This window comes from Balaenoptera acutorostrata, chromosome 6 (genome assembly GCF_949987535.1).
Source record: "Balaenoptera acutorostrata chromosome 6, mBalAcu1.1, whole genome shotgun sequence".
NCBI classification, from domain to species: domain Eukaryota; kingdom Metazoa; phylum Chordata; class Mammalia; order Artiodactyla; family Balaenopteridae; genus Balaenoptera; species Balaenoptera acutorostrata.
This window is the reverse complement of record NC_080069.1, coordinates 119423188-119435259: the sequence shown is the minus strand read 5'-3', so window position 1 is coordinate 119435259 and position 12072 is coordinate 119423188. Positions and strand designations below refer to the sequence as shown.

Genomic DNA, 12072 nt, shown 5'->3' with positions numbered 1-12072 from the left:
AGTTCTGCTGCTGTGGCTTTTTATGGGCTCCTATAACTATTTCCTGCTTACTCATCTTAAAAGGTTTCCTTTTAATGTGGTCTCTCTCTCTTTTTTTTCTGCTGTCCCTTCCTCTTTGTCCCCTCTTCTTTCTCTTCTTTAGAGCAGCAGGTTGCTTTTCCTCCTGATTAGCATCTTTTCACACGTGGTCACTCTGTTTTTGAGAAGTCTCCTAGAAGGCAGTCAAGTGTACTTGAAAAAATATTAAACCTTGGTAGGAAGGGAAATTGAGGTGAATACTGAGGCAGGGTCTTGTTAGATGATCTGCATTTCACTTACCATTTCCAAATAGCCAACTAAACTGTGCAGTATTGTTTGAATTTCTAACCCCTCCAACTCACTCTGGCTATTAATCTACCTTGGGAGATAAGTGGATGGCAGTTCTGATGGTTACACATCTAGCAGGCTTGGGTAAAGAGTTCCCAGACCTGGTAACCGAGAACAAAATATTTAAACACACACACTAAAAACAAGGAGATGGAGGGAACTTGTAACTGAAGAAAGACCAAAACAGTTTTGACTGTTTAAATTTATTGTAATTCTGTCCAACAAAGGAAGTAGAACTTGGTTTATCTGCAAGAGTAAAACACCACCCTTGCTCCACCCTCTCGCGGAGAATGATAAGCTGGTTGAGGCTGGGTGTAGTGGGATTGGAGAGATGCATCACTGTGAAATATTTCTAAAATGGGGCCCATTTTAGGAGTCCACAGTTATTCAGAAAAGTCAGTAGCATTAGCTGAGGAAGAAAGAAAAGTTGGGGAGAAAAGGCCTAGCGATTCAGAGGAAGGAGTTGGAACTCAAGCAATTCTCCATTCCTGGAATGTTATTTGTGTAGACCCTCCAAATACAGAGAAAAAGGAGTCCGTATCTACTGAAAAATGAGCTCTCAGTTTACCACCAACAGGCCAGGTAACAGGTGCTCATTTCCTTGATCCTCGCCAGCACACGGCAAGATGGCTACATTATTAAATAACTCCATTTGTCAGGCGAGGGCTCTGAGCTTCTAGAGGTGGAGGCATTGTCGGAGGCCACCCAGCTAGTAAGTGCGGGAGGCTGGATTGGAACCAAACGCGTTATCTGTGGACCCAGCGCCTTTGCTTTTACCCACTAAGCGGCAACGTGATTTCACGTCTGAGAGTTTCTTGGCCGAACAAGTTGGAAATCACTGTTGGAAAGCTGTTTGGCCGCTCTTCGCCTCGACGTCCCTCTGTGTGCAGTACACACACAGCACCGTACCAGGCCCCACTCCCACCGCGCAAGGCTGCAAGGCTCCTCGGGCCTCCACGGTTCCCAGGCGGTGGGGAAAGACCATCCGAGCGAACTCCGGTCGGTGTGAATGGCTGCCAGGGAAAAGTATGGTCCTGAAATTCAAAGCGGCGCTCGGCGCAGGGGAGCAACCTCAGGCCTCTGCAGAGCACCCGTAATAACCGGGGCCGGCTATGTTCAAAGGCGAGTGGTTGTCCTAAGAGCAGAGAGTGTGGTTGCTAATAAGTAATAAAAAAAAATCGGTAGTGGGGTGCGGGGGGAAGGTCCGGGCCTCCAAGACCCGGCGGTGCCCCCTCCTCCCTCCGGGTCCTTCCGGACCCCCGGACCACGCGGGCGGGGCGGAGGGCGCCGAGGGGGAGGTGGGGCCGGGGGCGGGGCGCGCGCGTGCGCGAGCTGTCAGGCCGACCCCGCCCCCGGCGTGCAGTCCCGCCCCCTCCCGCCCCTCCCCCTCCCCTTGCTCTCCGGCTGTGGGGCGGGCTGGCGGGCGCTGCGGCGACCGCGGCTGCTGCTTCCTCGGGCCATTTTGCTGAGGAGCGAAGGGGAGGAGGAGCCGCCGAGGAGACTCAAGGCGAGGAGCGGCGAGCCGGAGGAGGCGGCGACCGCGCGGGCACGGGCTTTCCTCGGTCGCGGGGATCTCGAGGGGCGAAGGGATCGCCTGGGAGGGGGACCGGAGAGCCGCGCCTGCCGCGCGGCGCGCCCCTTCCCGCCCCCTGCACCATGAGCTGGGGCACCGAGCTCTGGGTGAGTGAGGGGCTGGGCCCGCCGGGATGCGGGGGAAGGTGCCTGGCGCGCCTGGGCTGGGGGCGCGGGCCGGGCTGCCCGGGTGGAGGCGACCGCGCGCTGGTCGGGGTCCCGGCGGCCTGGGGGTAGGCGCAGGTCCGGGAGCCTCTCGTCGGCCTTGGCTTGAGCAGGAGGTGCGAGCCAGATTCGCCCTTCGGAGGTGAGGGGCGCTGGGGTGGGTCCCCGGCGGCCCGAGCAGGGGGCGCGGATCTGGGTCCCCCCGCGGCCTGAGCCGGAGGCGCGGGCGGGACTCCCTCTCCTCGGCGCCCCGAGGCCAGCGGTGTGTGTTGGGAAGAGCCTTAATCCCCCGGAGCGAGTAACCGATGCGCCGCGGGCCGACCCAATGGGGGCGTGGAGGCCCGGGGATTTTCAGGGCTGCGTTCGGTGTTCGGCGCCCAGACCCGAGGTCCTAGGCTGCTTTCTCTTCGTGGAGGTGCGGGCGGGTCAGGCGCTCCTCCGGGGGGCGGGGCGGCCCTGGAGGGGCCGGCCCCGGGTCTTGGGTTTTGGGGCGCAGGGGCGAGAACTGGTGTCTTCCTCCTAGTGGCGAGGACGTTTGCCCTGTGGTGGTTTAGGGGTGCACTTGTGATTTTTTGAGGGGCAGCTCAGATCCTCGATTTGATGTGGGGACTGCGGCGTTTGGCCTGGAGGGGAAAGTAGTCGGAGTTAGAGGGAGATCTGGTGTTATCACCTTCAGGAAGAGGCATTCGCGGGGTAGATTTTATATTTTTTAACTGCTCAGAGGAAAGAGGCTAAACTGGGGTAGGGAGCGCCCCGCCGGGATTCTTAACCTGGGGCGCGGATGGATAAACAAGTAGCGTGCTGTCTGGAAGCTCCTCTCCCCGGACCAGGGCGAAAGGAGGATGCCAAGGCGGTGCACAGGCCGTCCTCGGGGAGGAGAGGCTGTGGCTTGTGGACCGGAGCTCGTTTCCCTGCCTTCCTCTGGATTCCTGAGGCAATCACCGGGCAAGGGATGTGCAGAGCAGTGTCCAGAGGGAGGAGTAGATGAAATCTCAACTATCGCCCTGAAATGTTCTCAAGATGAGACATTTCCCATGGTGAACTCTCAAGTGCCTCCCTTCGGAATTCCATTTGTAAAGGGTGTGGAGGAGAAAGTGTGGGGTGGTGGTGGCTCTCTGAGCTGAGGCGAAGAAATCTCACGTCAAAATAAAACAAGGTTAGAGCAGCTATAGAAACAGCGCGCATCCTCCCTTAATTTTTTTTTTTTTTTTTTTGCTTTAATTGTTTTTACATAACCACTTCTTAGGCTCAGAAGCAGCCACTGGTATTAATACCGAAATCCTGAAGGCAATAGCTCCCTTACATTAAGATAACTCATTTTATAAACATCCTCTATCAAAAGGGACTCCAATTTTCGACTGATGTTTACAAATATTCATTTAAAAAATAAAGTAACAGATGGTTTTAAGTATTTACACATGGCCAATTAGGCAGAATCTACCATTTTAAGTGTTGAATTTCTTTCTTCTTCTATTCTTTCTCCACTCCCTTTGGCTCTTTTTACCTTTTCTGGGATGAGGGGAACAAATCAGAAGTAATTTTTAATCAAGAGAATAGAAAATTTGGCACGATTTTGTTTCACTTGTTCAAACTAGAGAAGGCGATTATTGGGGTGGGGGGAATGCAATATATTTCTAAGTGAAATAGGCTGTAGTTAAAGGGACTGAGCACAATGGTGGGCACTTCACGGTGATGTTGGTGAACGTTATAGAAGGTGATCCAGAAGAGGGGGGGTAGCTAAGAGAAGAAAACCGGTAAAATAGCTACAATCACCTGCATTATTCTGTACACTTCTTTTTGGAGGTAGAGGGTGGGAAGGAAGGCAAAGACAGGGAGTTGTTGAAAATCAGTGGGAACTGGAATATATATGAATGAAAGGAAATCTTGGATTTGCTTCAGAAGAATTTGGGGTGGTAGTGGATGGGGATGTGGATGAAGGGAACGTGCTTGGGAGTTGGTCATTGTTGAAGGTGGTTGATGGGTACAGGAGGACTTGTGATACTATGCTTTCTACTGTCTATACTTGAAATTTTCTACAGTGAAAATAATTGGAAAAGATTTTTAAGGGAGAAGGTGTGTAAACTAATTGAGAATTTTTTTCACTTGTTTTTAAGTTTATGAGGAAGAATGAGTCATCCGTTGTCTCTATACAAGTATATGTCAGTGAAGAGTTAAAAAAAAGAAAAAGGCATTCCAGTAGAGTATTGCCCTTTGCCCTTGAGTGGCTTAGAGGTTAATAGAGGGGAAAGAATGATCACATAATTTGTGCTAAGAGAAGTGCAAAATCTGAGTTTAAATTCCAAGAAGTAGAAGGCGAACAAAATGTCTGTTTACAGTTGCCTTGTTTTATTAATATTTGAGATTTTTTAAAAATTAGAATAATGAAGGATTCTGAAAAATAAACCTCCAGTTCTCTGGTGGTGAGAAACTCAGTGTTGTGTGGTGCGTTGGGCAGCCCTGGGCAGCCTGGCAGGGCCGTGATTGAGGGTTTTCCTTGAATGGTGGCTGTGGGGATCATGCACATAGGTAATGAGATAATGATGGGGCGTTCAAGCCTAACATGGCAGAATGATGCTTCTGTATGGAGAGAGATGGAGCTCTGGTTCGGGTAGCCACGAGCTCTTTGTAATAGGTGTTCTCAGCTTTCATAGACCTCCACAAATGCCATCCAGTTTCACACACATTTTAGGATGCCAGTCAACGTCCAGGCAGGCTTTTCAAAACGACAGGTTTCTAACATGCACTTTACATTAAAGGCCTGTTCTTAGCCACATCCTGCTTTGTAGACAGAGTAAAACCGTTCTCTTTTCTCCTTTTTTTTTTTTTTAACCTCTCCATAGGCGTAAACTTTGATATTCTAGGACATTTTTGAGAAATCATGAAATGTCAGGAAGTTATCAGGCAATCATAAAAATGGACTCAAAACCCATAATTTGTAATAACTTTATTGGATTAAATTGTGTTAAAATAGGGGCCTTCTATTTTATATCAGAAGCTATAACAAAGTATAAACGGCTGATTTAAAGTGACTAGGGTAAAATTGTTTCTGTACCAAAATTAACCAAAATGCATTTACTCACGACTTTGTTTAAAAAGTCATGTTAATAGGCTAAATAGTTTTCACTGACTTGTTGAAATTGTGACTGGTCATTGGAGAAATGGCAAAGCAAGAATTTCTTACATTTGAATTTTTTTTTTGGTTTTGTACCTACGTGTTAGAAAGAAGTGAGAAGTTATTGAAGTGTCAGCTCAACTTTTTGTAAGCTTGATCATTAATGTGAAGTAAGAAAAAGTCCATTGGAAATTTTAGCTTTCCTTATAACTGTTCTACTCTTTGTGGCTAAAAATTTACTCAGTGACAGAATCTACCTGTATCTCCTAGTGTCCTCTCTGCCATCTTTCTTTTGGTGCTAATAAGAAATGGAGTAGCCCAAAATAATAACAGCAAGAAAGCAAACAGAGAGACCCGAATAATACATATTGGTTAACATATTACTATGTTAAGCCACCTGTGTTGATTGTACTTAATTTTTTTTCTTAAACCTATGTTTTTAGGACAGTGCCAGGCATATAATGTGCATTCCACAATTTGTTGAATATAGTGACATTGATTGTGGTGTGCACCTTTAAGGGGCAGCAGTGAAAGAGTTGTCTACCAACTGGACCAGGAACAATGCCTGCCTCACAGTTGGGAGTTCAAGAAATATTTATTGAGGGACTTCCCTGGTGGGGCAGTGGTTAAGAATCTGCCTGCCAATGCAGGGGACACGGGTTCCAGCCCTGGTCCGGGAAGATCCCACATGCCGTGGAGCAACTAAGCCCGTGCGCCACAACTACTGAGCCTGCAAGCCACAACTACTGAGCCCACGTGCCACAACTACTGAAGCCCGCCTGCCACAACTACTGAAGCCTGTGCGCCTAGAGCCCGTGCTCCGCAATAAGAGAAGCCACCGCAATGAGAAGCCCGCGCACCACAACAAAGAGTAGCCCCCGCTCACTGCAACTAGAGAAAGCCTGCGCACAGCAACGAAGACCCAGCACAGCCAAAAATAAATAAATATATTAAAAAGAAAGAAAGAAAGAAATATTTATTGAATAAATGAATGAATCCTTTTTTTCCTTTTGTTTTAACATTTGCTGTTTTAAAGTAATGGGAGGGTAGTTTTAATGCCTTTCTGCACTTTGGCAGTTGTAAACATTTTAAAAAAAATAATTCTAGGCACCATTTTTTTAAAAATAGACTTATTTTTTAGAGCAGTTATAGTTTCACAGCAAAATTGAGCAGAAGGTCCAGAGATTTATACTGCTTCCTCACAAATACACAGTCTAGATCTCCGTTTTGTGGGGGGGACACACTGCACGGCCTGTGGGATTTTTTTTTTTTTTTTTTAAGAATCTCACTTTTATTTATTTATTTATTTATTTATTTATTTTTGGCTGTGTTGGGTCTTTGTTTCTGTGCGAGGGCTTTCTCTAGTTGCGGCAAGCGGGGGCCACTCTTCATCGCGGTGCACGGGCCTCTCACTATCGCGGCCTCTCTCTTGTTACGGAGCACAGGCTCCAGACGCGCAGGCTCAGTAGTTGTGGCTCACGGGCTTAGTTGCTCCGCGGCATGTGGGATCTTCCCAGACCAGGGCTCGAACCCGTGTCCCCTGCATTGGCAGGCAGATTCTCAACCACTGCGCCACCAGGGAAGCCCAGCCTGTGGGATTTTAGTTCAGAAGTGAGGAGTCGTAACCACTGGACCGCCAGGGAAGTCCCTCTAGACATTTTTTTAAAATAATTTTTAAAATTAGTTCATTAATCTATTTATTTTTGGCTGCGTTGGGTCTTCGTTGCCCAGTTGCGGCGAGCGGGGGCTACTCTTCGTTGCGGTGTGCGGGCTTCTCATTGCGGTGGCTTCTCTCATTGCAGAGCACGGGCTCTAGGCGCACAGGCTTCAGTAGTTGTGGCAGGCGGGCTTCAGTAGTTGTGGCATGTGGGCTCAGTAGTTGTGGCTTGCAGGCTCAGTAGTTTTGGCGCACGGGCTTAGTTGCTCCACAGCATGTGGGATCTTCCTGGACCAGGGCTCGAACCCATGTCCCCTGCATTGGCAGGCGGATTCTTAACCACTGCGCCACCAGGGAAGCCCTAATGGACTGTTAATAGTTGCAGGATTTGGAGAATTAGTACCTCTTCTTACTTGCCAGTACTAAGTGGAGTAGAGTACTAACAACAGTTCATAGCTCTTCTCCTGCTCTTTCTTCTTTAATCCTTCGGAGGTTTCTGTTTGGGATAAACATGGCAAGACCAACAGGGGAGACATCACTCTTGGAACTTCGGTGAGCAGAGCAGAACTGCCTCGAAAGATAGACCAAATCAAGTTTAATTCTGTCATCCCTACCTCTCTATTAAAACAGGGTTTACACAGTCTTTCTGGTTAGTAGATTTTTTTTAAAAATTAGTTTACTTTTTATCTTTATTTTTTGTAATCGAAGTGTAGTTGATTTATAATGTTTCAGGTGTACAGCAAAGTGATTCAGTCATATATATATATATTCTTTTTCACATTTTTTCATTATAAGTTATTACAAGATATTGAATATAGTTCCCTGTGCTATACAGTAGGTCCTTCTTGTTTATCTTTTTTACTGATATATAGTAGTTTGTATCTGCTAATCCCAAACTCCTAATTTATCCCTCCCCTCCCCCCCTTTCCCTTTTGGTAACCAGAAGTTTGTCTTCTATGTCTGTGAGTCCGTTTTTGTTTGTCTTTATTTATTTATTGTGCCGTGCAGCTCGGGACATGTGTGATCTTAGTTCCCCGACCAGGGATTGAACCCGGGCCCACAGTATTGAAAGCACCAAGTCCTAACCACTGGACCACCAGGGAATCCCCAGTCTATTTCTGTTTTGTAAATAAGTTCATTTGTATCATTTTTTTAGATTCCACATGTAAGCGATATGATATTTGTCTCTCTGGTTAGTAGATATTAAACAAAACAGGGGAGGTCAGGTGATTCTGTGGCTGGAAATTTACCCATCAGCTTGTTGCCTTCACTTTATACATTAGATATCATCCTGAACATTGCATTTTTGGTAAGTAAAACTGTGTTTCAAGCACTGTAAGGGGTTTTGTCTGTGCTTACCGTGTGATCACATTAGAAGTCTTGCTTTACATTGGTGCGACATGGAAAGTGCCTCTTTGAAGGACTATTCAAGTATCACCCACTTCCTTGCTAAAGCTAATATTGTGTTTCCTGCAAGTATTACTCATACTTGTTTCATCAACACCACCCACATTTAAAAATAAGGCTTTATTTTGACACTTAAAAATTGCAAGCTACCAAGAATACACGTATGCCCTGGGAAATTAATCTAATTAGATTTTGGAATGTGGGTGTGAAGTCTTCTGGAATTAGTGTTTGTAATGCAATATTTGTTTCCTGATTTAATAATATATAGTCATACTAGCTTGAGCCTAGTGATGTGTCTAGGTAAAAAAAATTAAAAAAGTCATAAAGGGCCAAATATGTATATTATCTTAAAGAGTTAGTTGGGAATATACAAGTTTTTAATATTGATTCTTTTAACTCATAAGCCTCATCTGTAAAATTCTATGCTAAATTTATGTAACTCGGGACTTCCTTGGTGGCGCAGTGGTTAAGAATCTGCCTGTCAATGCAGGAGACACAGATATGAGCCCTGGTCCGGGAAGATCCCACATGCCATGGAGCAGCTGGGCCCGTGAGCCACAACTACTGAGCCTGCGCTCTAGAGCCTGAACTACTGAAACCCTTGTGCCTAGAGCCCATGCTCCACAACAAGAGAAGCCACTGCAATGGGAAGCCCACGCGCAGCAACGAAGACCCAACACAGCCAAAAAAAAAAAGAAAAAAAAATTTATGTAATTCTTTTTTAATTTGAATTTTATTTATTTATTTATTTTTATACAGCAGGTTCTTATTAGTTATCTATTTTATACATATTAGTGTATATATGTCAATCCCAATCTCCCAATTCATCCCACCACCAGCCCCCCGCCGTCCCCCCCTTGGTGTCTTTACGTTTGTTCTCTACATTTGTGTCTCTATTTCTGCCTTGCAAACCGGTTCGTCTGTACCATTTTTCTAGATTCCACATATATGCGTTAATATACGATATTTGTTTTCCTCTTTCTGACTTACTTCATTCTGTATGACAGTCTCTAGGTCCATCCACATCTCTACCAATGACCCAATTTCATTCCTTTTTATGGCTGAGTAATATTCCATTGTATACATGTACCACATCTTCTTTATCCATTCGTCTGTCGATGGGCTATGTAAATCTTAACAACCTCAGTTGTTTAATACTAGCACTGTATTCATACCACCACTGCCAACAGCAAAATAGATGAAACTTCCAATTTCTTGCTGCAAAAGTTATTAAAACCTGTTCACATTTAAACTATAGTATCACATTAACTATATCGTGGTTTCTTTTTAAAACTTTGAACACACCATTCTAATCATTGGCATGAAGTTTTTTTTTTTTTTTAAATATTTTTCTACTATATTTTTTTTTGTTTGTTTGTTTTCTTTTTTAATTTTTATAGCTACTTTATTTATTTATTTATTTATTTTTGGCTGTGTTGGGTCTTCGGTTCGTGCGAGGGCTTTCCCTAGTTGCGGCAAGTGGGGGCCACTCTTCATCGCGGTGCGGGGACCGCTCTTCATCGCGGTGCGTGGGCCTTTCACTATCGCGGCCCCTCCCGTTGCGGGGCACAGGCTCCAGACGCGCAGGCTCAGTAGTTGTGGCTCACGGGCCCAGGTGCTCCGTGGCATGTGGGATCTTCCCAGACCAGGGCTCGAACCCGTGTCCCCTGCATTAGCAGGCAGATTCTCAACCACTGCGCCACCGGGGAAGCCCCTGGCATGAAGTTTTTAATAAGAATTATTTCTTAGGACTTCCCTGGTGGCACAGTGGTTAAGAATCTGCCTGCCAGTGCAGGGGACATGGGTTCGATCCCCGGTCTGGGAAGATCCCACATGCCGTGGAGCAACTGAGCCCGTGCACCACAACTACCGAGTCTGCATGCCACAACTATGAAACCCGTGCACCCTAGAACCCGTGCTCCACAACAGGAGAAGCCACTGCAATGAGAAGCCCGCACACCACAATGAAGAGTAGCCCCTGCTTGCCGCAACTAGAGAAAGCCTGTGCACAGCAATGAAAACCCAATGCAGCCAAAAATAAATAAATAGCAGACCGTACCCTAAAGGAGGCTGTCCGCTAACCAGCTGGGCAGGGAGGTCTTTCTGGAAGAAGGATCTGAGCGGCACATCTCTGCACTGGCCACATCCTCATTATCCCCTTTTACAAGAAAGGAAATCGAAGCACAGAACGGTAAACTAACTTATCAGGTTCACAGAGTAGAAAGCAGAGATTCAATCCCAGGTCTGGGACTCTAGAGCTCTCCTTCTCGTCCTTTATTTATTTATTTATTTATTTATTTATTTATTTATTTATGACTGTGTTGAGTCTTCGTTTCTGTGCGAGGGCTTTCTCCAGTTGCGGCAAGTGGGGGCCACTCTTCATCGCGGTGCGCGGGCCTCTCACTATCGCGGCCTCTCTTGTTGCGGAGCACAGGCTCCAGACGCGCGGGCTCAGTAGTTGTGGCTCACGGGCCTAGTTGCTCCGCGCACGTGGGATCTTCCCAGACCAGGGCTTGAAGCCGCGTCCCCTGCATTGGCAGGCAGATTCTCAACCACTGCGCCACCAGGGAAGCCCTCGTCCTTTTTTTTTTAAGTTAATACCATCAAAATGTATTTTTATTGTTTGTACTTTTTATTATAGGAATTTTCAAACTTACTTAGAGGGAATATGATGACCCCCATGTACTCATCACCCAACTTCAAGATTATCAATATCTTTGGCATTCTTGTTTCATCTTTTTGCCGCCACATGGTTTTTTAGAGCCCTCAGTCTTCCCCGCCACCCACTGTAATAAATACTACTCTGCTCCCTCCCTTTCTGAGGAATCATGCATAGAACCCAAATTCTCCCTCCATCTTTTAAAGTATGAAAACGGAAGAGAACCAACTTGTTAAGTGCTTGACACACCTTGATTAGGGTATTTAAATGCATCCTTTCATAACCTAACAAGGACCCTGTGAGTTTATTTCCATTTTATAGACCAGTCCCACCCAAACAATGAATGCTAGTGCTAGAATTTAAATGTTTGTTTCCGAACACTAAACAAATGTAGTTTTAAAAAAATTCATCTTCTGTATTAGTAACTCACAATCCCTCTTTTCCCCATTACTCATATTTCCCCTATCACTGATGGAGGTTTTGCTTTCTAAAACGTTTCATGTTACTCACATTGAGAATCATTAAGAACCAATGACTCACAGTACCGTGTTGTAAACGCAACAGAAACTATTATGAATGAAGCTTCTGTTCTAGCAGGTGTTTCATATATGTCTAGTGATTCCCTCCCATTCCTTTAAGTCCGAAGTTTTTTTTTCTAAAAGAAATTAATTTGTAAAGGTATTAAATAGTAAGAGTAATATCAATTTTCTGATTTGGGGGGGTCTAACAAAATTATGTCTTGTTGAAAGTATTTTTAATGAAATTGAGACGAAACAAAGAGAATTCAATATTGACCACTTTGGGGGTGCTCTGGCTGTCCCATGCAGGGCTTCAAAGTTTTGGTTCTTGAGGAACAGGAAACTAAATATTTCCTTTCGTATCAATAGCAAAAGAAAACTTGGCACCTTCACAGGAAGCTGTTCCCCTTGTACTTCTATTTGCACAACCAAAACTGAGAGTGGGTTCCTGAAATGCATTAAAATACCCGACGGGTGCTTGGGAGAAATGGCGTGGGCCCACCCAGGTGGATGAGACAGCCTGGAAGGGCTAAGCCAGGGCCGTATGGCTTGCCTCATCCAGCATTTATTCGTGTCCGGCAAGTCTTCATCTCTGCTCCTCGTTTTCCCCATCTAT

At 45.9% G+C, this 12072-nt stretch overlaps 1 protein-coding gene across 13 annotated transcripts in view; it reads left to right on the top strand.

Annotated features, from left to right (window-relative positions):
• Positions 1 to 1769: 1769 nt before the first annotated feature.
• Positions 1770 to 12072, top strand: part of FNBP1 (formin binding protein 1) — a 143851-nt gene continuing 133548 nt past the window's right edge. For all 13 annotated transcript variants that reach the window (XM_057547926.1, XM_057547937.1, XM_057547936.1 and 10 more), the window contains exon 1: positions 1770 to 2046. In XM_057547926.1, coding sequence (XP_057403909.1) covers positions 2023 to 2046 — 24 coding nt within the window. In that variant the 5' untranslated portion in view covers positions 1770 to 2022. The remainder of the gene's footprint in view (positions 2047 to 12072) is intronic.